Genomic DNA, 27,846 nt, shown 5'->3' with positions numbered 1-27,846 from the left:
GGGAAAGAGCTCTCATGGGTCTAGTAGTACAAAAAAGGACTGATTCCAGTGTTTGTTTAGGCTCAGTTCTAGCACTATTTTTAATAGCTACTGAATGCTAACCTCAATATTCCCTTCTGCATAAAGTTAATGTCTAGGTCAAATCCAGATGTTTAGTCAATTTACCAATTGTACAATGACCTCCTCCCCCCATTTAGATATTGCACATGCATCAACCTGGCTCAAGCGCCTCCATCCACCAGCCTTGGCCAGGACCTGACATGAGCAACTCCCATCACCTAACCCTCCTTATTCCCCTGGTGTGATTGCCAACACAAGCAAATACCTATTCTCATGTTGTGGTAACACTCACTCAAAAGTTCTTGTTTGACTTCTCAAGTGGAGAAGACCGGCTCTTCTCATCTATGCATGCAGTCCTATACCCTCCAGCAAGCATGCGTAAATAGGGTCTATGCATGCCACCCTGACTTTGCCTGAAGGTATGCATTGAGGTCATATACTGTGACCAGGAGGCCAAGAGGTGTGGGCCAATAGAGGGGTTCATTGTGAAGATATGAAACTATCTGCAGTTGATTGCAACTAGCCGGTTAATTTAAACGCAACCAAACAATATATGTGGTACTATTGAATATAAGTTCAAGTTTCAGAAGGCCAAAGGACTGCTACATTGCTTCAAAATGAAAAGTAGCTTCAGGTGCAGCCTGCAAGAAGGTCCCCTAAAAATTAAATTCATACGAAAGCTAGCAAACTCACCTTACATGAGTTCTTAAGAGAATGACTCCTGCCCTAAGGTGAGATGTGACTAAGTGATCAGCTCTAAACTTCCAGCAGGTGATACATTGGACTTGGGAGAGGGTTGCTTGAATCACTTGATTATTAAATGCTGAGGCCAAGACCAGGACTTCTTTCTCCAGTATTGAAATATCAACATCACAGCATTGGGTTGCGTTGCTTGACGATCACATCGCTTCGATCCTTATGACACTAAATTTTTAGTAAGTGGCAAACCAGGCAATACTAGAGTCTCCCCATATGTAAGCTAGTTTGCCTGTGGGACTGTCTACTCCCATTATGTTAACATGTATATTGTATTTACTGACTCCTAACTCACAAATATATTGTACACTCCTAGTCTTTGTACTTCCATGTAAACTGCTCTGCTGCCCTGGTAGTCTATTTTTTTGTGCTGTATAAAACTGCAAATAAATAAAAAATAAATGGTGGTAATCAGTTGTGAGGGCGCTAACTGAGAGTTTAGTGCACTGGCTAGATACCGACTTACACAGAACTTTAGCTGCACCAACCATTGCCAAACCAGAACCAACAGGGGGGTATTAACACCAACCAGTTCAGCGGCATACAGCCCAGAAGATGGAGGGCTAAGTCTTCTCACCAGACCTGGACCCCCATATCCTACAAGTCATTAAAACTAGTGGACAGTATTTCCCCTTCTGAGCAATCCTGTTGGATAGATTAGAAGCACCAAAATGCTGAGAGTGCATAAATAGTAAATGGCTCACCGATCGGCGTCGGAGCCGGCGCCGGTCCGACGCCGGACCGGGGCTGGAACTGGGAACGACGTTGTGGGCGACAACCTAAGGGACGGCGCCAGCGTAGGGGTCGTAAGGTCGACTGGCGACGTCCCGGGTCCAGGCCTGGATCCTGTGGAGCCTTGCGTGGTCGGGACCGGAGACGTCGCCGGGGCCGAAGCACCCTACCGAGCCGCCGGCCCTCTAGGGCTCCCATACGGACCCGCGGGCCCCGAATGCGCCTCGACAGGGCCTGACGGAGAGAAGTGTGACCTCATGGCCGTGCGGAAAGCACTGATTTTCTCCGGCGTCGCGTGCAGCCCAGGGACCGGCGGGTATGGAGCTCAACGCTGCTCCTCCCACACGGTGGAGCTATGTGGGCGGTGTCGCCCGAACCCCCGGCCGCGTCGAGTGAGCGTCGGGGAGAGTCGGAAGAGCGATGACGCTTCTTCGACTTCTTTTTTGAGTGTCTCGACTTACCTGAGGAGTTGGAGCCCGACGAGGGGTGGTGACTCGTCGAGCGGCGATGACTGCGGCCCTGCAACCGGTCCCTCAACCTCCTCCTGGACCGGGACCTCGAGCGGCGCGGGGCCGACTGCCGGTGCTAGAGTCGCTTACAGGACCGCTCCCGCCTAGCCTTCGAGGTCAAGGCCCGGCAGTCGGGGCACGACTTGTCATCGTGGTCGGCCCCAAGACAGTAAAGGCACCGATGGTGGGAGTCGGTCACCGACATCAAACCGTGACAATCCTCGCAAGGTTTAAACCCAGGCATCCCTACCGGCACCGCAAGTCGAAAACAAAATAAAACTAAACAAAATCGAAGTTGAAAAACAATAAGTTTCCTAAGCTAAGAGTTCCAGTGATGGCATAATGAGAGCCATGATTATTGTATTAAATACAATTCTTCGGGCTGTAGTGGAAGACAGTCAGGCATTATACCAGAATTAACCCCAAAGAGGGATTTAATGACACATGAGACTTATTTACTGGTCTCAATTCCCATGGAAAGTAAAGCAAAATATAAATATAAAATTAAAGATGAGGCTATACTTCTGGTGAAAAGGAACATTTCTGTGAATTGGGAGGCTACCTTTAAATTGGCATATTGGCTCGCTGATTTGCTGAAATGGACCGAAGTTAATAATACCTTCCTGTGCAATATGATAATGAGGAGGAGGTAACAGTCGAGCCTCACAGAATTAGAATTACAGACATCTGATGATATACTATATATACAACTGGGGAAGGATATCGAAATACTCTTTAGGATGGTTTCCTAAATGAGGTTTGTAAAAATAGACTTGTACATACATGGTGCTCTAGCTGTCAAATGCACACACGTGGGAAAAATCGAAGCAGCTGTCAGAAGTCTAGGAGTAGGAGATATATAGCAATGGCCCAGTGCACAAATATGAAATGCCCTGTAAATTACCTTAGTGGTCCGTATTAATAGTAAGCCAACAATATGTCCTTGAGCACCTTCAGCAACTTCTTGTTATCCAATAAAACATGCAAAAATATGGACATATACTCCATAGTGCCCATAAATGTTACACATGTTGGATATGTATGATTTAGATTGAGTATAGACAGATAGACCTAAGTTCCTTTACTTGGCTAAATGAACGTGTAAATGAATGTGATATTGGAAAGCATAACAGTTCGGTTTTATCCATGAAATCAGTAAGGAGTAATGGAAACAAAAGTCAAAGTCTTCCCAAAACTGATAAAATCACCCTTGTAACTCTCTATTCTTCCCAAACAACGTTGAACCTATCCAATGTATAACTGCATAGGTGAATCATGGGATAAACACATAGGTGAGATGGTGAGACCTCACTGTATTAGTGCTGTCATAAAGAAATTAATGTTTTGCATAAAAATAAATAAAAACACTTTGGAGAAAAAAAGTATATTTCATTTTTTGTAGTGGCTTGGGCTACAGAAAGACTTGCTTATCTTGAAATACCCACCATTTGTTGGTAAAAGGGAGTTTGAGATCTATTTATTGGGAAATATAAAAAAAACTAGTGTTTGTGCTTTGGGGTCTGAGCCTTACATTTGTAGAGTGTAGAATAGAAGGTGACATCAATACAGAAATATTTATCCTGGATAGTTACCGAACTTTGTGGATAGGTTTTTTGTCCTTTGGTCACTTAATTTTAAATTTTCAAATGTATAGGTTTTTGAAGATTTACTGCATACCTATGTTGTGCTTAATGTTTATCTTTCCCCTTAGGGTAAAAACAGCACACCTCTTGCTCCACCACCTAAGCCTGTTCGTAGAAGATTAAAATCAGAGGATGATCTGAAAACAGAAGTTGAGGAGCACAATCAAAAACCTAGTGCTGTTGTACCCCCACAGCCAGCTATTCCTCGGTATAGTATTTGTGAAGGATATTTACAGTTTCTTAATATAAATGTTAAATAATCCAGTTAACATGTGTAATTTTAAGTAACCATTAAAAAAATTGAATGCTAAACCTGCAAGGAGTCTTTTAAGACTGTTACCAAATCTGTACAATACTTTTAGCTCTCTGCTACTTTGAGCACGTAAGTTGCTCTTTCAACCTCACCTCACCTCATTTCAATGTGTCCGTTACATTGCTTTTTTTCATAGTTTTTTTTTGTATTTTCTGATCCCTTTATTTTAGGACCTCAGTGCTGACTTGGCTTCACTGCAGCACTGACCAATGTCATGACTCTCACTTATTATTCTTCATCCCTGAAGAGCACAGAGGTCCATTGTGACAAAGGCTGAGAGGCAGCCTTTGGTAATTTAAGCTTTACCAAGAAGAAGGTCCACATTTTTAATGTTCAAGCAGTGTAGCTTCTAATTTTTACACGTTTCTAAATTCTAGAACATGCCCCAGGCGCTAGATTAAATCTGGAGATTTATTTCCTAGCAGTGCTCCCACTCCCATCTTGATGTTATTGTGCAGCTTTGTGTTGGCTCCATGCTACCATGGTGGTGTTGGAGCCTATAGAATACATAAAGAGTAACTGTGGGTCTTTAACAAAGAAAAAGGACTAAGTGTGTGTGGATGACTATGTGTATGCTACCGACTTAGAGCAAACGACCGGACATTTACACTATGTGAAAAATATCCATCAGTTACTTTTCCTGTGCCGCCCAATTCATCATTTGGTCTACTTCACATAGTAGGCAATCCGTGTTTTTACCATCTCTTAAGATATTGTAATGAGATGGATAATTATGGTGATGTTAATGCCCAAGATGATTGGTGGATGTTGTCTGTTTGTAACTGAAAGCAGTGCATATGTGAGTTGTGAAAAGAAGGAAAATGTGCTCGTGTTAAAATTGGAGAATGTACGCAGTATTAATTTTATTCTTGAGTCGTACACTTCCAACCATAAAAACAAAAGAGTGCAAAAAAGTCAGATGGTTCAAACAAATAACTTCTGACTGGGTTTACTGGTCGACATGTTTCTGCGGACATTTAAAGACCCAAAATGGTGTCTGCCGCTTCTTCAGGACCCATTAACTTTTTGCTACTGCTCACAAGTGATAAAATAAATAGTGAACACAACAATGATAAATATCACCTGTTCACTTCTGGTAATCCTCCTGGTTAGATAGAAGAAATCCAGATGTCGAAGTCACCAAGGAGCACACACATAGACAAACACAAGAACAAAGTAGGATAACAAACCATCATTAGTATGGGTTATCACGAACTAAACTAGATTATTGTTCTTTTTCATATATGGTCAACTGACCCTGATTTACAAAGGACTTTACAAAGTAAACCAAAGGCTCACCTTAGTTGCAAGGGGAACGTGCTTCACCTCACCTGGCAAGCAGCTCAGGACAATGGGGCACCACTCTAAAGTATAGAAAATTATTTAGTTGTGATAGACTCTGTGACCGCTGAACAGATTAAGACTCACATGGTTAGTTCGTACGAAGAGCTAGCCTGATAAATGCTCTCCTGTCTAGTCCTCTATATTCTAATCGTTGTGTTAGGCTTTTAACTAGTAAAAAGAAGAGTCATGAAAAAGGATCGTCTGTGTCGACCATTTAAAATAAATAGCAGACACATCATGGATTTCTTAAGTTATTGTTATAAACATTACTCATTCGGCAACCTCGATGTTTCTGGGCGCTAGATGTTTCAAAGTTTGCGCAATCAGCCGGTATTCACCACCGTTACAATTTATATTTTATATTTTTTATCACCGGTATATTTGCAAACTGGAGAGTGGCCAGAACGTTTTCTTAGAGTGTTTTAGCTGGCAATCAACAAACGCGATTGTATCCGGGAGCATGTTTCCGCTTTAGAACAGAGGAATGGATGCCACGGTTAATCTGCACGGCAAATCGTTGTCTCCACCTTGTTTGAAAGCACGCATTTAACTGCGTGTTTTAATCCCCATTGTTAAAAGCGCGCTTCGTCGCTGAGGAACAAACTTTATCGCATGCCACAGTGTTAGAGCCTAGCCAAGGAGAGGCCCCAATCCTGACCATTGGCATTATTTTTTTCGCTCCTCTGGCACAGTTTCACCCCCAAATTGATGGTTTTCTGACAACTTCCCAAAAAACATTCACAGTGGGCTAGAAAATGATCTCCCCTCTAAAAATGGCGGGATTCAAGCCATGCCACTACAATAGGAAGTAGATATTGGTCATAGACCGCACACGGTGTGTCTCTGGTGCCTGAGCTTGAGACATGACACTAAACCTTGTGATATGTGTGCTAAAATGCTCTCAGAGGTGGTCCAAGACCAGGAGTCAATGTTGTATGGCTTGGAACATAAGATGAAATTGCGACCTTTGCAAGCTCCCTCTCCAAGTCTGGGGCCCATGGCCAAGTCCGGCAACCGTTCAACTTTGTGCTTGAAGTCCCCTGGTAAGTCTGAATACACATGCAATCACCGGAAAGCGATGATGACTCATTCCTGCCAGTCTGACTCCTAAGAGAAGGTACAAGGGCATCACGATGTAAGTCGCATTTCTTCAAGGTCATCCATGACTAAAAAGGATTCCTTCGTTGGTACCCACGCACCCCAAGGTTCCTGGGTCTGTTGTCGACCCTGCAGCAGGTTGGGCCTTCAGACGCAATACTTCAAAGTTTCAGTGCACTTCCAGCTCCCTATGGTGCACCTTTAGGTCCCACTGAAATATAGGGGCTTCCAGGCACATTCCTCTCCAGCGCAGTCTGTCCCCTTAGAACTCGTTAACAGGCTAGTACAGACTCTGGTACATACTTCCATTCTGGCCCCATGATCTACGTCGGTCCCTGCTGCCCTCAATCAATCAATCAGGTGTTTGTTAAGCGTGACTACTCACCCGTAAGGGTCTCAAGGCGCGAGGGGTTGCAGGCTCCAATCCATCGGGGGGAGGGTCTGACAAAGAGCCAGGTTTTGAGGTTTCTTGTGAAGATTGGGAGCGATGTTGTCTGTCTTGAGGTGGAGCGGCAGGGTGGTCCGGGCTCGGGCCGCGAGGAAGGAGTTGGAGTGACCTCCCGATCTGGTCTTTTTGGTGCTAGGGACCACAGCGTAGGAGAGCTGGGCAGATCGTAGGGTCCTCTGGGGTGCGTGGAATTTGAGTCGACTGTTCAGGTATGCTGGTCCGGTGTCGTGGAGGGCCTTGTGGGTGAGTATCTTGAAGGTGATTCTAGCTTCGATGGGGAACCAGTGGAGCGTGCGCAGGTACTGGGAGATGTGGCAGTGTCTTGGCAGGTCGAGGACCAGTTTTGCGTTCTGTAGCTTGTGGGTGAAGTTTTTGTTTATTCCGGCGTAGAGTGCGTTTCCATAGTCTAGTCTGCTGGTGACCAGGGCGTGAGTGACGGTCTTTCTATGTTCGAGGGGAATCCATTTGAAGGTCTTACGTAGGAGGACGAGATGGAGTTGATCTGGCGGTCCAATTTGAGCTTGGAGTCCAGGATGATACCCAGGTTGCGTGTGTGGTCTGTAGTGGTGCGCGGGCTTCCGAGGGGAGGGGGGCCACCAGGTGTTGTTCCATGCATCAGGGTTTGGGCCCATGTTGAGTACTTCTGTTTGGTTGGTGTTTAATTGTAGGCAGCTGTTTTTCATTCAGTTGGGGACGGCTTCATGCCTTCTCGAAAATTGTGCCTGGCGGTATTGGGTTCTTTGGATAGGGAGAGGGTGAGTTGGGTGTCGTCTGCGTATGACACAATGTTGAGTCTGTAGGTTCTGACGATGGGGGCGAGCGGAGCCATGTAGACGTTGAAGAGTGTAGAGCTGAGGGAGGACCCCTGGGGGACTCCGCAGGTGGTAGGTGTAGGGTCAGAGAGGGGGGGGGGAATCTGACCCGCTGCGTTCTGCCAGAGAGAAAGGAGCAGATCTAGTTGAGGGCCTTGTCTTGGATCCATGCGGCGTGGAGTCTGCGTATTAGGGTGCCGTGAGAGACTGTGTTGAACGCCGCTGAGAGGTCGAGAAGGATGAGGACTGCTGTTTCTCCTTTGTCCAGTAGGGTGCGGATGTCGTCTGTTGCAGCGAGGAGGGCGGTTTCCGTACTGTGTTTTTTTCTGAAGCCGGATTGGGAGCAGTCGAGGATGTTGTGCATTTCGATGAATGTGGCGAGTTGGCTGTTGATGGCTTTCTCGATGACTTTCGCTGGGAACGGGAGCAGGGATATGGGTCTGTAGTTTTTGAGGCCGGTGGGGTCCGCCGAAGGTTTCTCCAGGAGGGGGTTGACATCTGCGTATTTCCAGTCGTCGGGGAACGTGGCGTTTGCCAGGGAGCGGTAGATGGTGTGGCAGAGCATGGGTGCGATGGTGTCGGCGGCTCTGTTGAAAATGTGGTGGGGGCAGGAGTCGGTGGGGGCCCCGGAGTGGATTGACTTCATTATCTTCAGTGTGTCTCCGGTGGTGAGGACTGTCCAGTTGTCGATCGCTGACTTCAGGGTGTTGGGGGTGGTTGGTGAGGGTTCAGTGTGTTGGTTGTCTTTGTCGAAGTTGTAGATGCTCTTGATTTTGTGGTGGAAAAAGGTGCGGAGTTTGTCGCATAGGTCTTGTGAGGGAGGGATGACGGTGGACTCGCTGGTGGGTTGGGCGAACTCCTTGATGATGATGAAGAGTTCTTTGCTGTTGTGTGTCTGAGTGGAGATTCTGTTTTCAATCGCTTTTTTCCTCATTTTTCTGATGAGTTGGTGGTGTGCGTTGGTGGTGGCTCTGACATTGTTGTAGGCTTCTGTGGATTTAGTGTTCCCACAGGCTTTTTCAAGTCTGCTGCAAGTGCGTCTGGACTTTCGAAGTTCGGTGGTAAAAGCATCTGGCTTTCTTGGCATGGGTGGTGTTGTTTTTCTTGAGAGGGGCTATGGTGTTAGCGCTGTCGGAGATCCATCTGTGCAGGGCACTGGTACCAATGACACTTGTGCCGCAGGTTGATGCAGTCCTGATGCCTGTGTGGGTTCTCAGAGCGACATCACCCAGAACTCAACCGATGTTATCCTAGGAAATTACTAAAGACCAGCCTGTTGTCATGTTCCCAGAATCTGATCCTTTACAGCATCACAGCTATCAGCAGAGGCTCCATTATTTTTTGGGGCTCTGATTCTAATTCCGTATCGGAGCAGTGGCACCACATGTATAGACTATGAAATGATGGTGAAGAGGATGGTGTGCTACACCCTAGTTTTACTGATGATGCCTTGCACTTAGATTTACAGAATGCCAATGATTCTGATACCTTTCCTGAGACGGCTGAACTTGCCACAAAAGCCACCAACTGAAGAGTACCTCAGTTGCAGTAGTGACTCTGATGGCCAACTGAGCTGCTGAAAGTACAGCTGCATTCCACTGAGACTAAAATTAATGTTTTGAGATCAAAATCCCTGCCCCTACTTTCACGTAATGATCCCCTCACAGATACTCTGCAGGCTTCTTGGTCGAAACCACGTTCTTTCCTGCTTGTTAACAGGCGAGCGACCAAACTTCATACACCTGTGCCTGGTGATACCGATTCTCTTACCAAGCACTCTACTCCAGGGAACATTATTGTGCAGGATTCAGCCAGTAAGGTGAATCCTAATTAATTTCCAACCACTATAGAAAATTCAGGAGGATTGATGCTTTTGGTAAACTTATGTTTTCTTGAACCAGTCTGGAGCAGTGATCTGTGAATGCAGAATACCTTATAGGCTGCTACATATATTCACTTTGCGGCATGGCAATGAGATCTTTCCGGCAGCCAGGGAGGTTCTTGGGTCTCTTTGGCCCACACCATATATCAGTGGTTCCCAAACTGTGTGCCGTGGCTCCCTGGGGAGCCATCAGAGCTAGCCAGGAGAGCTGCGCACTAAGCACTTTAATGTATTTAATGTTGAAGGGTTTGTTGGCTTCAGTTCAACTAATAGACTTAAATGCATGATTTTGATGATTTGTAAGTGACACGCCTAAAGCTGGAAACGTAGTTCTTAATTGATGGCATGTCAAGACAGATGACCTCCATATTTCACTGGATCCCCATGTTCCAACACACCCAAAGTAAGCGGAAGATGCTTAATTTTTTTTTTGGACTTGTTAATAGTTAAAAAAAAAATTAGAAATGCACTTTACACCAATGCAAGTTATCAGGAAAGTACACTTGTCCTGTTTATTAAACACATTAAGTATTATTAAGTATTGACAATAGTACTTGAACCATAGGTACCTCCACATATTTCTTTCAGTACGCACAGATTTCCGGACAGGCCTACTCTCTCCTTGAGCACAGGAAAGAAAACACCATATATGGCATAATGCCAACATTTGGAAGCAAGAAAGAGGGACGTTTAAAAAAAAAAAAAATCTGAGGAATTTATTTGGAGGCAATTTTACGGAGGAGACAGCAAAAATAAAGCTATACGCGGTTTAAAAAATCGTGAGTCACCCTGCTGAAACAGGTGTGTTGGCACGTATGACATAGGTGACGTGTAGAAATGGAAGTGCATACAAATATTCTTCAATCGCAGAAACACTTTGACAATGGGGCCTACATGCAATAGGGGTGCTATCTAGGAGTGTAACTGGGATAGAAAAGTTTGAGAGGACACTCTAAAAAAGGCATGGGCAAAGAAGTGTAACCAGGAATATTTTATTAGAGGCGCCGCCTTAGTAATACAAAACACACCGCGCATATTATTATAATACTTTCATCAGCTTAATCCCAATTATTTTCAGGGAGAAAAATGCAAGTATTCCCGAGGCCTGGCTTACATCCCCCCCATCTTCCCAAAAAATTAACAGGGGGGAGCCACGGGCAATGGCGAATGGGTCAAGGGAGCCGCGGGTTGAAAATATTTGGGAACCACTGCCATACATGATGGGCAGGAGGCAACCACATATGTTATTTGAGCAGGTCTGGATACCATGGATTGCCTGGGCATGACCTTTAGTTCAATTTTCTCCTTCGTAGACATGCCTGAAAGAAACCCACTGTGTTCTCCGGCAATATATAAGCCTCCCTAATAGACATGCAACATTGAATCTCACCTCTTCAGAGAAAAGTCGAACTTCTCTTTGGATCACTTTACATATAGTAGAGCTACAGGGCTTTGCTTGGGACTTTTGAATCCTGCCAAACAATTTTCACACCAATTCTGGAAGATCAGGGGCCATTCCAGAAGGCACATAGACACACTTCACAGCCTGTGCTGTGGCAAATAACCAAGTCCTATGGAGGTCTCAGATGCATGCCTGACTGACAACGTATGGTCCAGCAGTGACAGTAGTCTTCCTCCTACCCTGCAGCACTAACCAACAACCCAATTTAGTTAGCGTTTAGCGGCACATCCCCAACCAGTGGGAGTCCAGATTCAATATTTCCTCCCGGGTTGGGTCTTAAAATTGTTCGAAAGAGCTACGCCTTTTCTCTCCTCACCACACGAAGCCCCTGGCGTACCAGATCAAATTTCATTGAAGCATTAGCCCATCCTGCTTCACGAGCGCACCTGTTGGTATCCAAGAATAAAATGGAGAAGATAAATAGAGATTGTTACTCTCAGAATTTCCTGGTGCTGGAAAAGGCCAGGAGCCTCAGGCCTATCCTTTACCTTCAACCCCTGAATGAATGATCACAGAATGACTTTCTGCAGAAGAACAAATTGAAAATGGTCACATTGGCCCAAATCCTGTCTGTCTTGGACCCAGGCGATTGGATGGTGTCCTAGGAATCGCGTATTTGTATATATCCATCCCAAACAGCCACAGGTGTTACCTGCAATTAATGGTGTACCAGTAGCAATTTTAGTTTACAGTGCCCGCATCCGGCCTCACCAGAGCCAATCTAGTGATGGCAGTGGTTGTTGCCCATCTTCAGAGTTCAGGAGTGCTTCTATTCCCGTAACTCGATGACTGGCTGCTAAAGGCCACCTCCAAACAGTGGAACTCTTTACATTGTTGGAAAGTAATATAAATGAGCTGAAGTCCCATTTGAGAACTTTTTGGAGGTTTACATTCACTGGGGCCCTCCTGGACAGAGTAGAGTTCAGGGCTTTTTCTCTGTAGGATCAAGTCCAGGATATTCTGACTCAGTCCTAGATCATGGCAAGAGTGGCGCTGACGCTTCTTGGCCCCTTATTATCATGCATCCTCAGCTATGCCATGTGTTTTCTCTGCTGTTCTAGTGGGCCCAACATCGAGGCAGTCTTACCAGCACCATCCAGGTCTCAGAGGAGACAGTCTGACATTTACAGCAGTTACTGATTGAACACAACTCCACTGGGAGTCCCCTCTCCGTTCCACACCTGGAAATGTAAGTGGTGATGAATGTATCCCTGCTGGGTTGAGGAGGTCTCCTCGGGGGTGGAAATCAGGGGCTTCTGGTCTCCAGTGGTGGGCCGACTTCCCATTGGTCTCCTGGGACTGACAAGAAGTCTCTAGCTCTGAAGGCTTTCCTGCTGTCCATTAAGGGCAGATTGGTGCATGTTCTCACAGACAACACCACCACTGTGTGGTACTGGATCAAGCACAGCTGAGTGCGGTCCTGACTTCTGTGCCAGAAGGCTTTGCATCTTGGGAGGTATTCTGACTGCTAGGGCATCTTTCTGATTCCCAATCCCCAGGTGGGTTCCCTGAATGCCAAAGAGGTGAAATGAGCAGACATCTGGCAGATCACGGAAGACATTTGGATCCTGAGGTGGTGCAAGCCGTCTACCACCATTGGGAAGAGCCCTGGATCTTTTCACTACTGTCAAGAATGCACAGTTCTGTGCATTGTGAGTTTGCACAAGAGCAATCGTCGGGCAATGCTTTGCGGCTGCAGTGGAACAAGAGATTCCAGTACGCCTTTTCTCCACTACTTCAATTTTTGAATGAGATCAAGAACGGCTAGTACCAAGTCTGCTTAGTTGCCGTGTTTGAGCCAGGAAAGTGTGGTAACCAAAACTACTGGGCATAAGCATCATTCCCCCGGTTAGGCTGACACTTCACAAATACTTTCTGTCACTGCAACAGGGCATCGTCCTCCAAATCTATGCAGTTTACACCTACAAGCAGGATGGCATTTGAATGTGTTTGAATTACTGCCTGAAGTGGTGGATGTCATCCTGACCCCATACCCTCCTCCACAAAATCCATTTATGCCAGGCACTGGGACAAATTTGTAACCTGGTGTGGTGCTCACAACACTGACCCATTGCAGGGCAAGCTGTCAAACGTACTTTTACTTTGTCTTTATCCCAGCAAGGCCTTGCACTGGTCCCTATAAAAGGTTACTTGGCAGCCCTTTCAGCCTTTCTATTTAAGACTGCAACATGGGCGTCAGTGCACATGTTTACGAAGTACTACTGCCTTGGCAGCCAGATCAGAAAGCAAGGACACTTCACCTGCTCATTTCTGCAAGGCTTTTTGGTTTAGAAAAATCCACAGACCCTCCATTTTTATGAGGTGCTGCTTTGGTATCTATTCTAAGGTGAGGAATCTGCGGTTAAAAGTATCCATCGGAAGAATAAGTTAAGTACCTTCCGTAACGCTCTTTCTGGTGGATAGTCCCTAACCAAAGATTCCTAACTGCCCTCCCAACTCCCTGTTCTTTGGAGTGGTCTCTTTTTACCAACTGAAATAGATCTGAAATTAGAGACCTGTGTGCTTGTTCTAACAGTTATTTTGTTCTTCACATCAGAGAGCACGGAAAGAGACAAGCATTCTTGTAATCAGGCTGAAGTAGGGTCAGCAAGATGTTGTTGACATTTATGTCTATGCCAGAGGATCAAAGGGGAAGAAGTTAGACGTTTTAGCGGCTCGGCTATTTTCTAGACCTGCACTCCTGGTATTCCAATGTCCTAATTGTTGGTGACTTTAATGTGTCTTTCTAGCCTCTTGCCAATGAGAAATGTGATCCCACCGCTGAGGAAGATGCTCAGTGGGGTATTCCAAAACTAGAATTAGCACCCATAAAAAAATGGTCGGTAATGGTAGGAAAAGCACCCGGGCCCAGACGGTATCCCGGCCGATATATTCCTTTATGATAAGTCCAAAAGGTGCTGGAATATAGTGCTGCTGGCTAATGCAATCACCCAGGGTGCACCAGTCCCAGATTCCTGGAAAGAGGCTGAGATTGTTCCCGTTTTTTAAAAAAGAGGTTACATCTCACCATGGAAACTATAGGCCTATCAGCGTAAATGATTCTCTGCAAAAGATAATGGGGTGGTTAGTTCTAAACAAGATGAAGGCTTGGATAGACGAGCAGGGCATTCTATCCCCACTGCAGGTGGGTTTCCGGGCACGCACCAGTACTATTGACCAGGTATTTCGATTGATCCTGCTATACTGGAAGACAGTGGTCCTGGACAAGTGCAGCTTGTATGCTGCCTTTGTGGACCTCAAGTCAGTGTTTGAAAACGTCTCCCATAGCACACTATGGATAGTACTGCAAGAGATGGGGATATCCCCCGAACTGTTAACCCTTATTGCTAGACTTCATGAGGGCAACTATGCCCAAATTTGCTGGGGCGCGCAGGGTAATGTTACAAATCCCTTTCCCATAGAGAAGGGTGTGCGCCAAGGTTGCATAATGGCACCCACACTATTTTCTCTGTTTATTAACGGAATTGCAAAATTTCTGGATAGTACTCCTACTGATGCCCCGGCACTAGCAGGTGTTAAAATCCCTATTTTAATGTTCGCGGATGATACGTTACTTATCTCAAAAACGCTAAGCGGTCTCCAGCAAGCCTTGCTAATTTTTGAGGAGTTCTGTTGGTGGGGCTTGGAAATGAACGTGTCAAAAGCGAAATTTATGTCTTTCAACCCTCATAGAGCATTTAGAGGAGGCATAGTGCTGAACAAGCGCCCCCAAGAACAAGTCACTGATTTTACATATTTGGGGGTCATTATGCAGAGGGTCCTGAGGTAGAATCGGCAGCCTGATATGGTCTCGCTGAAGCACTGGCAACTAGCTGGAACTTTACAAACTGAGTTTAACACCTCTCACAAAACCAGTTAGTCCGGTTCTTCAAATATATAACATGAAAGTGTCAGCTCTGCCCTATATGGGGCCGAGCTTTGGGGGGTACGAGAATCTCTCCAAGTTAACTGCAGCAGAAAATAGGTTCCTACGCAAGATCACCAACCTCCCCCAAAGCACCCCAGTGCGCCCACTGCTTTATGATCTAGGCAGGAAGGCACTGGCCGACATAGCAAGACTGCGTCCCTTACTTTATTGGAGGATAATCTGGTGTACACCGGAACTGGTAACCTATGCTGCAGGCCTTAAGGACCTAATTAGGGACGATCGCTTCAACAAAATAAAATGGCTGCAGGAGGTCAAAGCATCCCTAATAAGTATTGCCATGACATCACTATGAGAGAATCCAGTGGGTACCCCGTTCCCCCCTCAAGGCGACCTTAAAAGTAAAGTATTGGGAATGGGTTACCCAAATGCTTATAGGAATAGTGACACCTCTTCACTGATGGGAAGATTCCTAGAAGTCAAATCAGTCCCAAGATTGGAACAAGTACTGGGATACAATAGCTAAGCAGCATGATCGGAAGTTATACTTCAAATTCAGGGTAGGCTCATTACCAGTAAGATAATTTACAGCAAGATAGGGTACGAATGGGGTGACAAATCCTGTCCCAGTTGCTAGGCCCAATCAGAGACTCTGGCCCACCTGCTGTTTGTCTGCCCAGCATATGCTGCCCCTCGCCGAGCATAGCTGACACCAATTTGCAGATTATTGAGCACCAGAGGAATGGCCTTGCGCTAAGATTGCTGTGCTCGGAAACATCCACCCCTGTTGTCTTTGCACTGGCAAAGTTCCTGGGATGGACCTGGGCCATCAGATCACAGGCACTCCCTGTAGACCAAAGGCCAGTATTTGTTATTCTTTTGTATATGAATATATGGAGCTAGCCACTTGCACACTAGATAGTGTAACATTGGTCTGGTATATTCGGGCATGTGCCAACTGATAGTGATATAATTATTTTTGCCCCTGCATCATGTAACTCAGTGAATTGTAAAGTGCTTGGAAGTATTAATATTTACAGGCATTTTAAAGAGTATTAATTGTAGTTCATCACCCTAGAGGACAGAAATTAAACTTTTTCTTTTTTTAAGGGGGGTTTTAACTGTGTTCACACATGTGTCTTAAGAAATATTTTTATATTATGCTTTGATGATATAATCTGTTGAATAAAGCTTGTTTGGATTGGATTGGTTAGTGCTCATGTTTTCTGTGTAAGCTTACAAGGCACCTGGGACTTTGTTGGAGGTGACCTTGAAATCCTCGTGCTTTCCAGTGAAGCCTCCCATTTCCTTGGCCTTGGGTGTCCTAACGCCTGACTGCACATCCTCCTCTCGGAACTGTGTATTTTGTTTGGGTGTAAGTGCTCCCTACATTGAGTTTCACCATGTTATTGCAACGAGTGCCACCTTTTGCTTGGCTACAGGTGTTATCCTAGGAGAGGTCTGCATGGCTGATCACAGGGAAGGAAATATACTCTTTGGCCTGTTAATCAACTTTTGCTAATTTTACTAGGTGCCATTGTTGACTTAAGCAAGCTGTTGACAATCCTGTGGGATGTGAAACTGCTCCCAGATCTCATGAGTGCACTCATTTCTGATATACACTTCTAACTTTCACATTCCTCACCTTGTGAATTTCCCCAGGCGCTAGACTGGATCCAGAACATTTTCATCGCAACTCCCTCACACACCTGTAGGTGGTATTGTGCCGCTCCGTATCGGTGCCATTCCGTCCCACTTATCATGTGACATCAAGCCACTATATCTGCTCCTGATCCACGCACTGAAGTGAGTTCTTCTCTTTCTGCGCTTTCTGATGTCGATCAGGAGCTCATTCCCTCTGGGCTAGACCAAATCCCAGGCTAACGAAGAGAAACATTTATCAATGTCGCACCGACCTCATTTTACACCTATTCCGACGCTACTTCACTCATACAATGCCATCATAAATTTGGAGACAATAAGGATGGTTCAAGCACGTCTACAGCAATTTGTTTTGGGATTTACAGGATGCCAATGATTTGAATATGTCCCCTGATACTGGCATTCACTCTCCTCTTCCTAATGAGGCCACTGAAGAGTCTGTCTGCTTTGCCACTGTAATAAAGTGGGCAGCTGAGGTTTTGAACTTAATCTTTCCCATTCCATAAATTATTTATTTATTTATTTATTATGCAATTTGTATCGCGCAAACTAAACCAAGCCCAAACTAAACCAAGCCACATGTATTGATAGAACTGCTTCACCCTGGACAGACTAACCAGAAGCCTCTGCTACCATTTAATGATACCCAACCTTCCTACTGCAACCAGAAGTCTTGGTGGAGCAGGCCTCCACTAGTCACCCTAATGTGATTCCGAATACCCCACTAGATTGCGAGTCGAAATACATGGAGGCGTTGGCCAAAGGGATGTTCTTCTCTACCAGCCTTGCTCTCAGATATATCCATGTGTTACGGGACATGGTGATAGACATCTTGCCCATGGTCCCAGATGATTTAAGGCAAATTCTCCAACACTTCATCCAGGATTATCAATGTGAGGTACTCAGTCAGGTAGGGCCTGGACACTACTGACTACCTGTGGAGAGCAGTCAGGATCAGCATGGTCCTTAGGTACCACGCTTGGGTCCGATCGACTGGAGTCTCAGGTGACATCCAGCTTGCTCTTTGATCTGAGCCATCTCTTAAGAAAGAAGCTGGACTCGACGATTGAACCTTTCAAGGACAACAAAGCCACTGCTTGCTCGCTTGGGCTCGCTCTCCCTGTGTTCCTGCAACAGTTTCATCCCTTTTAAGACTTTAGGATGGAATACCAACAGGGGCAACTACGGAACATGTCTCAACAAGTCTCCCAATCCTCTTGGGGTAGAGACAGGGAAGCAGACTGGCACCGTCCAGGCTTCCAGAGGCAACATTCTATCCAGACCAGAAACCCCTACTGCAGCTGCCACAAAATGCAAAGGGCACCTCCCTCCCCTTTGTGACTACCCTTCCACCCATGCCACCCATTTGCACAAGCCTGACAGAGGACCATCTATCCTTACTCTGCCAGGAAGTGGTGACTCTCTTGGCCAAGCGAGCCATAAAGAGGGTGCCCGACTGCAGAAGTTGTGGTTGTTATTTCCACTACTTTCTGGTTCTCAAAAAGGACGGAGGTCTTCTTCCTTTCCTATGCCTCCACCATCTCAACGTCTTCCTCAAAAAGGAGAAATTCATAACTTCTCACCCTCACTCAAATTCTGTCTGCCCTGGACCCGAGAGACTGGAAGGTGGTGTTGGACTAACAGGACTTTACATTCCCGTCCTGCCTGCCCACAGATGTTAAATGTGGTTCATGGTGGGCCACCCTGCTCCTCTTTGGCCTTGCCAGCGCCCCTCTTTTGTTCACAAAGGTTATGGTGGTGGTCGCAGCTCATCTGCAGAGATCAGGGGTATAAGTCTTTCCCTATCTCAACGACTGGCTGTTGAAGGCAGGCTCCCCCAGGTAGTTGTCTCCCACCTCGAGACCTCAATGGTGTTCACTATCAACATAATGAAATCACAACTGACTACCTCTCAGACGCTCCCTTTGATTGGAGCTGTTCTGGACATGGTGCAGTTTCTGGCTTATCCTCCCAAACGGCAAATCTGAAAGAGACACTTAGTGATAGATTCCTTACCTTAGAATATCCCCAGGCGTCAGACTGGATACGGAAACTTTTGCGTAGCAGTACCCTTGCGCGTCGGTAGGCGTCGTCTGCGGGTCCGTCGTCGGCGTCGTGGGCGCTGTGATGACGTCGTCGGAGTACTTAGACGCCGCCTCCGCGTGCTGACGTCAGTTCTTCTTTTTTCCGCGCCAGCCAGCGCAGATCTGGAAAGAGCAGTTACCCAAGTCAATTTTTGACTAACTTTTTGGATACATTTTTGATCATTTCTCGTAGTCTCACGACTCCGATCGGTGCCTTAGGGATGCCCGGATTTAAGCACTGTGAGGAGTGCGACCGCACGATGTCGGTCACGGACCCTCACCGCCTGTGCCTAACTTGTCTATGTGTCGATCACGACGATGAGGCCTGCCCCGACTGTCGGGCCCTCTTGAGGAAAGCCAGGCGGGAGCGGTCCCGCAGGCGGCTCGAACTCCGGCAGTCGGCCGAGTGAGGTCCCGGTCCCACAGGAGGTCGAGGGACAGGTCGCGGGGACGGAGCCGTCACAGCTCCGGGAGTCGGCACCACTCCTCCGGGTCGAAGTCGTCAGGTAAGAAGCACAAGAAATCGAAGAGACGTCATCACTCTTCTGACTCCCCCCGACGCTCGAGCGATGCGGCCGGGGGTTCGGGTGACACCGCCCACGCGGCTCCTTCGGAGTCGCGGGCGTCTCTCCTGCCCCACACCCTCCGGTCCCTGGGCAGGACACGACGCCGGAGGAGATTGAGCGCTTCCTCATGGCCATGAGGTCCCTTTCTCCTCCGACGGGCTCCGCGGCGCCTTCGGGCCCAGTGGACCAGTCTAGGGGCTCTAGCGGGTCGGGGGCTTTGACCCCAACGCCATCGGGTGCTTCAGCCCCGACGCCGCCGGCGCCTTCGGGCCCGGCGCCTTCGGGCCCCACGATCCCGACACCGCCGGTGCCTTCGGGCCCGGCGCCGCAAGGAACATCGGCTCCGGTGCCTTCGGGCCCGGTGCCGAGGGACGCCTCTAGCTCTGGATCGTCACCGGTGGAACTTACGACCCCCCCGGCGTCGGTCCGTCAGGTGTCCTCTCCGGTGCCGTCCTCGGGCGGGGCCGCCCCCGATACCTCCTTTGCTTCGGTTCCGACGTCGGAGCGGCGCCGCTGGGCGCCGCACCCGACGCCGTTTAGAGATTTCCACTTCTACGAACCGAACCCATTCAATTACAACCCTGAGTCTCAGGAGATGGGTGAAGAGGAGGATTGGGAGGGGTCTGAGGACCCTCTGACCAAGGAGTGTCAGTCTCATGAGGACTGGGCAGGAGACCTTGGGGAGGCCAGTGGCCTGGACACCTCTCCAGACACTGGTTTTGTCTCTCCTCCTACCGTGGCTTCGGAGGAAGGGGCTACCTATGGTGTGGTGTTGACGAGGGCTGCCAAGGCCTTGGGCCTTGAGCTCCCCGTCGCGGCCGTGAGGACTAACCTCCTCACAGAGGTCCTTAAACCGCAGTCCTGCTCGGCTGAGCCTCTGCTGCCCTTTAATGAGACCTTGACCGAAGTTCTTTTGGGCACTTGGTCCAGGCCCGCTAGGGGTTCGCCCGTAGATAGGAACGTGGCCAGACGCCACCGCCCGGCTCCGGGCGACCCATGTTTCCTGTCCTCCCACCCCACCCCCGAGAGTCTGGTCATCCAGGCCTCTAATTCCCAGACCACATTCCCGACGGCTCCGCCGGACAGGGAATCCAAGAGGTATGAGAATTATGGTAAAAAGATATTCTCCTCCCTTAGTTTGGTACTGCGGTCTTCCAACACCGCATGCCTCTTGGGCCGCTACACCCACTCTCTGTGGGAGACGGTGGCGAAGTTGCTGCCAGAGTGCCCTTTGGAGGTACGGGCCAAACTCGGCCAAGCCCTTGTGGAGGGCCGAGATGCAGCCAAGTATTCGATCAGGTGTGGGCTGGATACCACCGACTCGCTAGGCAGAGCGATGGCTACGACGGTGGCGGTGAGACGCCACGCCTGGCTGAGATCCGCCAATTTTTCGGCAGATGTCCAGAACACTCTGATGGACATGCCGTTCGATGGCCGTCGCCTCTTTGGCGACAAGGCAGACCACGCGCTTGAGCGCTTTAAGGACTCCAGGGCTACGGTCAAGTCCTTGGGCCTCTCGGCCCCACGCCAGCAAACGGGTGCCTTTCGCTCCTTTCGTGGCCAAGAAAGGGGTGTCCCCACACGTGCCGCCAGCCACTCGCTGCAGACTACCATCCAGCGCGGCGGCGGCCGTGGAAACCGCTGTGGAGGCGGTCGGGGAAACAGACGAGGTCAGTCCACACCTTCCCCCGCAGCATCCGCCTCTAAACCCTCCTAGTCCGTGCTTTTCGACCCATGTGACGCCAGTGGGAGGCAGGGTTTGCCATCACCACTCTCACTGGCGCACTGTCACTTCGGACAGGTGGGTGCTGCAGATCGTCCGGAGGGGCTACTCCCTCCCCTTCGAGACGACTCCTCATGCCATGCCACCGCAACACCACCGTGTATCGGATCACTTGCGGCTCCTGCAGGAGGAAGTTTCGGCCCTCTTGGCCAAGGGGGCCACCGAGCGCGTTCCTGGTCCAGAAGTAGGACGTGGTTGCTTCTCCCACTACTTTCTGGTACCCAAGAAGGGCAAAGGGGCCTACGCCCTATCTTGGATCTGAGGAACGTCAACGGCTTCCTCCGGAAGGAGAAGTTCAAAATGCTGACTCTGGCTCAGGTCTTAGCTGCCCTAGACCCAGGAGACTGGATGGTAGCGTTGGACTTGCAGGACGCGTATTTCCACATCCCGATCCTGCCGGCCCATCGGCGTTAACTGCGGTTCACGGTAGGCCACGAGCACTTTCAGTTTACCGTGCTCCCCTTCGGCCTTACCAGCGCCCCACGGGTGTTCACGAAGGTGATGGCGGTGGTCGCAGCTCATCTGCGCAGGTTAGGGGTCTCAGTCTTCCCCTACCTCGACGACTGGTTGTTGAAGGCGGGCTCGCCCCAGACGGTCGTCAGCCACCTCCAGACTATGGCGGATCTCCTGCACCTTCTGGGGTTCTCCATCAATGTGCCGAAGTCACACCTGTGTCCCTCTCAGAAGCTCCTTTTCATCGGAGCGGTTCTCGACTCGGCGCAGTTTCGGGTTTACCCGCCCGAACATCGGGTTCGGGATATACAGGCTCTGATTCCATTCTTCCGGCCTTTATCCCGGGTTTCGGTCAGGTTGACGCTGCGGCTTCTGGGGCTGATGGCCTCCTGCATCCTTCTGGTGCATCACGCCTGGTGGCGGATGCGGGCTCTGCAGTGGGACCTGAAGTTTCAGTGGGCCCAGCATCAGGGCAACCTGTCCGACCATGTCCTGATCTTGGAGGGCACTGCGAGACAGCTGCAGTGGTGGCTCACGGACCGCGATTGGGTCAACGGCAGATCCCTCTCCCTTCCCCCACCGGAGCACGTAGTTGTGACAGACGCGTCCCTCCAGGGCTGGGGAGGCCACATGGGAGAGGCGGAGATCAGAGGCCTCTGGTCTCCGGCGGAGTCCCGGCTCCATATCAACCTTTTGGAGCTGCGGGCGATTCGTCTAGCACTGAAGGCATTCCTCCAGTCTGTCCGAGGGAGTGTAGTGCAAGTGTTCAAGGACAACACCACCGCCATGTGGTACTGCAACAACAAGGCGGGGTGGGGTCGTGGACCCTTTGCCAGGAGGCTCTGCGCCTCTGGCAATGGCTGGAACATCAGGGGGTGACTCTGATGGTTCAACACCTGGCAGGTTCTCTGAACGCCAGGGCGGACGAACTCAGCCTTCAGTCGGTGCATTATGGATCACGAATGGCGTCTGAACTCGAACGCAGCACTCGCTCGGAGACGCTTTTCGTCGCGAGTGGAGTTGCGGTCTTTTGTATGCCTTTCCGCCTATACCACTTCTGCCCAGAGTGTTGATGAAGATCAAGCGCGACCGGGCACAAGTCAACCTTGTGGCTCCAAACTGGGCACGAAGGTACTGGTATCCCGAGCTACTCAGTATGTCAGTCGATCCCCCGGTTCGTCTGCCTCTTCAGGAAGACCTTCTGTCGCAGCAGCAGGGGACGGTCCTCCACCCGAACCTGTCCAGTCTCCACCTCCATGCTTGGAGATTGAGCGGCGACAGTTGAGGCCATTTGACTTGCCTCCTGATGTCTGTAACATCATTCTGGCAGCCAGGCGTCCCTCCACCAAGTTGGTATACGCCTGCAGGTGGAATAAGTTTGCGGCATGGTGCACAGCAAAGACTGTGGATCCCCTTAATGCCCCTCTTTCTGAGGTTCTCCTCTTTCTTCTCTCTCTTGCCCAGCAGGGCTCTGCTCTGGGCACTGTCAAGGGCTATCTCTCAGCTCTTTCAGCCTTTCTGAGGCTGCCTGATCAACCTTCTTTGTTCAAGTCCCCTATCGTTAATCGATTACTGAAGGGCATCACTCATACGTTTCCTCCTGTTCCCTTTGTGATGCCTCAGTGGGACTTGAACCTGGTTCTTACGTTTCTGATGTGCGCTCCCTTTGAGCCACTTCACAACTGCCCTCTTCGCCTTCTTTCTTTGAAGACTGCCTTCCTGGTAGCCATCACCTCTGCCAGGAGAGTGAGTGAGCTCCAGGCTCTATCTTGTAAGCCTCCTTTCCTTTCAGTCCATCCGGACAAGGTTGTGTTACGAACGAGGCCCTCCTTCCTACCCAAGGTAGTCACGGCCTTCCACATTGGGCAATCCATCACCCTTCCCACCTTCTTTCCGCCTCCGCACCCCTCGAGAGAGGAAGAGAGGCTCCACCGTCTGGACCCAAAACGTGCGCTCTCATTTTATTTGAATCGCACACAACGGTTCCGGGTGGATGATCAACTCTCTGTTGGATACGCGGGCGCTAAGAAAGGGAAAGCGGTGCACAAGCCGACCATCTCCCGGTGGATCATCTTGTGTATCCAGGCGTGTTACTCCTAGGCTAAGAAGAAACCCCCGGTTGGGCTGAGGGCTCACTCCACTCGAGCCACAGCAACTACAACTGCCTTGGGCCGAGGTGTGCCCTTGCAGGACATTTGCCAGGCGGCCACGTGGGCCTCTCTGCATACGTTTGCGCGACATTATTGCCTGGACAGTCAAGTCCGGAGGGATGGCTACTTTGGCCGTTCCGTCCTCCAGGACTTTCTGGTGTGATTATTGGTTCGCAGACCCACCACCACGGGGTTGGTATTGCTGGGGTATCTATTCTAAGGTAAGGAATCTATCACTAACGTGTCTCTTTCAGATGCACAAGTTACTACTTGTGTAACGATATATATCTGTAGTGATAGATTCCTTACCGACCCACCCATCCTCCCCGTTCTGCGAACCGATATCTAGGGTTAAGGTCATCCCCTTTCAGGGCCCTAGTTTCATGGCACCAGTGTTGGTATTTGGCATGGCTCTGCGCTTCTGGCGCGGAAAAGCTGTGTCTAAGAACTGACGTCAGCACGTGGAGGCGGCGTCTAAGTACTCCGACGACGTCATCACGGCGCCCACAACGCCGACGACGGACGCGGAGCCGCAGATGACCCTTACCGACGCGCAAGGGTACTGCTACGCAAAAGTTTCCAGGTCCAGTCTGACGCCTGGGGATATTCCAAGGTAAGGAATCGATCACTAACTAATGTCTCTTACAGATATATCGTTACACAAGTAGTAACTTGTGCGTCAAGGATGTCCAGTTCATTATACCGATGTTTCAGCCTTTATCCGGGGTTTCGGTGAAACTGACTCTGATGCTGCTAGGCCTCATGGCCTATTTATCCTGATTTTGACACATGCCTGCTTGCATGTGCAGGCTCTGCAGTGGGACCTGAAGTTGTGGTTAATGAACCGCGATTAGGTCAGTGGCAGACCCCTCTCCCATTCCCAACCAAATCTGACAGTGGTGACAGATGCGTCACTCCTGGGGATGGGGAGGTCCTTTGTGAGAGGTAGAGATCCGAGGCCTCTGGTTTCCAGCGGACTCCGGGCTCCACCTCAGCCTACTGGAGCTCCGAGTGATCCAGCTGTCATTGAAAGCCTCCCTCCATCAAGGGAAGGCTAGTGTTGGTGTACACAGACAACCACTCGGCCATGTGGTACTGCAACACACATGGCAGGGTGGGTTCATGGATCCTTTATCAAGATGCCTTGCAACTCTGGCCATGTCTGGGACATCAGGGCTTATCCCTGAAGGGTTATCACCTGGCGAACTCTCTGAACGACAGAGCAGACAAACTCAGCTGAAGCTGCCTAGGAGATCATGAATGGTGTCTCGGTCTAGAGGTGGTTTAAAGTCTCTTTCAGCAGTGGAGAGAGCCTTTGTTATATCTGCTTGTCACCACCGAGAACGTGCAAAGTCCAGCAGTTCTGCATTGCAGAGATTCCAAGGTGACTCTCTGAGACTCTTTTCGTCTCAAGTAGAGCTAATGCCTCCTTGTATGCATTTCTGTCCATACCATTCCTGCCCAGAGTTCTCAAGAAAATCATGAACGACGGGCCCACGTTATTCTTGAGGCTCCGTACTGGGCTCAGAGTTTGGTATCCCGAGCAATTGAGCATGGCCATCGGTCCTTCTATCAGACTGCCCCTTTGGGAGGATCTTCTGTTGCAGCAGCAGTAAAGGGTTCTCCATCCAAACCTGTCAACGTTCCGCCTTCATGCGTGAAGATTGAGCAGCAACAGCTGATAGCTTTCTACCTTCCGCACAACTTCTGCAATGTTTTGTTGGCAGCCAGGCATCCCTCCACTAAGACGGTATACTCCTAACACTGGGGTAAGTTTATGGCAAGGTGTGCAGAAAAGCAAGTTGACCCTCTTTCTCCTTCCATTGACCATGTCCTTCCATGCGGAGCGGAAAAACGTAACTTACCAGCTCGCCGGGGAACTGCACACAAAGATTTTTCCAGATCCAGTCTGACACCTGGGGATAATTCTAAGGTAACAAGGTAAGGAATCTGCGGCTAGCTAGAGTCTCTACCAGATCAGGCGTTACAGAAGGTAAGTAACTTGTTCATTACAAGTGTACTATATCCTAGTGTACTTGTAATAAGGTGACTATCCCTTACCGCTTATTACAAGTGTTTTATATCCTTTATCAAAAAAATGCACTTGTAAGAGAGCAGACCAAATATCCATCAAGTTTCTGGGTGAGTAGCCCTCCCCTAAACTCTAAATCAGGCCCTAGTCTCTCAAAACTGCTTCCTACAGAAAATTACAGATAAGTTCTAGTATTGTCACTTTATTTGTATATTCAAAAGCCCGGATCTGACATCTTGGTAATGCTCATTACTAGTTTAGCAGAACCAATGAAATATTCTAGTACAGATTCATTAATAACCGCTCTGGTGAAAAGTCCTGGTGCGGTCTTTCGAATTTAATACTTTATGTACAGCATCTTTGCTGACAGCCCAACACTAATATAGTGGTGACTTCTTAAATTCCTAAAGTAAATGTTTGAGGCATGTGAGCTGTGGATCACATGCTTTGCATAAGCCTGCCATCTAGTCCATCTAGTGTTGGGTTCGGATGTTTTCACTTTGTTTTTCTTCGAAGAAGTATTTTCCAGTCATGAGGTAGGCGACGCCTCCTTTCAGTGATAATGCGCATGGGCATCAACTCCATTGTTAGATTGTTTTTTTTCTGTGAAGAATCCCACGCGCAAGAAGCTGATGCAGAGGAGGAACACATTTTTGTGTCCAACGCAGACTCCGGCACGGAACACCAAGGAACATCGGGTCAACGTACAGTGAGTACTTATACTCCCTTTCCCTATCACTTACTGAAGAAAAAGGCTCCGGTCCTTACTCTGCCTTCGGGCCAAGGTCAGCACCGAGAAAAAGTTTCGAATGCCCCACCCACCGGCCCAACACCGAAACATAAACCAAAGCCTTCCGGCTCGGGATCGAGTCGGCCCCATTTGAGCACCGAACCGAAACCTTCGGCTTCAAAATCCAAACATGTTGCAGTGACCATCCCTTCGCTACCGAAAAATAAACCTTTGGAGCCGAAACCTTCGACGTCCAAAATCTGGCACCCATAGGAAAAACACCTCCTCTTCAATCTAAAGAGCCTCGTTTCCACGTTACGCCTGCTAACACGGATCCGAAACAAAAGGAACTGGTTATTAATCCATATACTGGGTATATTCATGCAAAATTACCAGACAAAAGGAAACCAGATTTACAAGAGGACTACCACATTCCACTAAAATGCAAAAATGTGGGTACTAACCCTTCTCCTCCTATTACACCTCCTTCACCCGTTGACCCAAATTTAATCATTACACCCACAAATTCCCCACAACCACAGTCACCTGATCCACAAGTGGAAGGGGATGGGGAGGAAGATAGATCACAGGACATTGTTCCTGGTCCCTTGGAGGATTATAATACAAATCCCAACACCGATACCGATCTGCATCTATACCCCTCCAGACCCTCCCACCTGAGGAGAACATAGGGTATATAGAGCTACTCAATTAGGCTGCTCAGTACCATGGGGTAGAAATACATAAGGAGGCCCTTGAAGAGGATTTTCTCTTTGAAATCTTGAGCAACACAAACACTGCCCAAGGGAATGCTTAAGCATGCAGATGAGATTTTTAAAGACCCTATGCGTGCAAGGATTGTCACACCCATAATAGATCAGAAATACAAGCCAGCTCCTACTGACCCCACCTACATCAAGGGTCAAGTCCCATTAGACTCCCTGGTAGTCTCTAACTCTTGCAAAAGAGCAAACTCGCAAACCACAGGCGATGCCCCTCCTCCTGATAAGGAGTCTAAACAGATAGATGCCTCTGGCAAGAGAGTAGCAGCGCAAGTAGCCAATCACTGGCAAATTGCGAACACTTAAGCCCTTCTAGCTCGCTATAACAGAGTTTATTATGAGGAGATAGAAAAATTAATTCAGTATTTACCTGATGAACGTAAAACTAAAGCTACTGATCTAATTCAAGAGGGGAAATTAATTTCCAATACATCTATTAGGTGGGCTTTAGATGCAACTGATACCGCAGCTCGCGCAGTCGACGCTAGCGTTTTGCTACACAGACACGCTTGACTCAGAATTTCTGTGTTTAAACCCGAGGTCCAAGCCTCTATTCTAAATCAGCCTTTTGATAAGGAGAACCTCTTCGGTCCCACAGTAAACACTTCTTTAAAAAATATGAATAAGGATACAGAGGTTTCTAAATCCATGGGTGTGAG

At 48.6% G+C, this 27,846-nt stretch overlaps 1 protein-coding gene across 19 annotated transcripts in view; it reads left to right on the top strand.

Annotated features, from left to right (window-relative positions):
• The window catches only part of REPS1 (RALBP1 associated Eps domain containing 1), a 1,100,512-nt gene that overhangs the window by 987,623 nt on the left and 85,043 nt on the right, over nucleotides 1-27,846 (top strand). For all 19 annotated transcript variants that reach the window (XM_086927540.1, XM_086927556.1, XM_086927550.1 and 16 more), the window contains one exon: nucleotides 3,769-3,908. In XM_086927540.1, coding sequence (XP_086783666.1) covers nucleotides 3,769-3,908 — 140 coding nt within the window. The remainder of the gene's footprint in view (nucleotides 1-3,768; nucleotides 3,909-27,846) is intronic.

This window comes from Lissotriton vulgaris, chromosome 6, assembly GCF_964263255.1.
Source record: "Lissotriton vulgaris chromosome 6, aLisVul1.2, whole genome shotgun sequence".
Classification (NCBI taxonomy): Eukaryota; Metazoa; Chordata; class Amphibia; order Caudata; family Salamandridae; genus Lissotriton; species Lissotriton vulgaris.
Note: the sequence above shows the minus strand (reverse complement) of the source record. Positions and strands in the feature narration are given on the sequence as shown.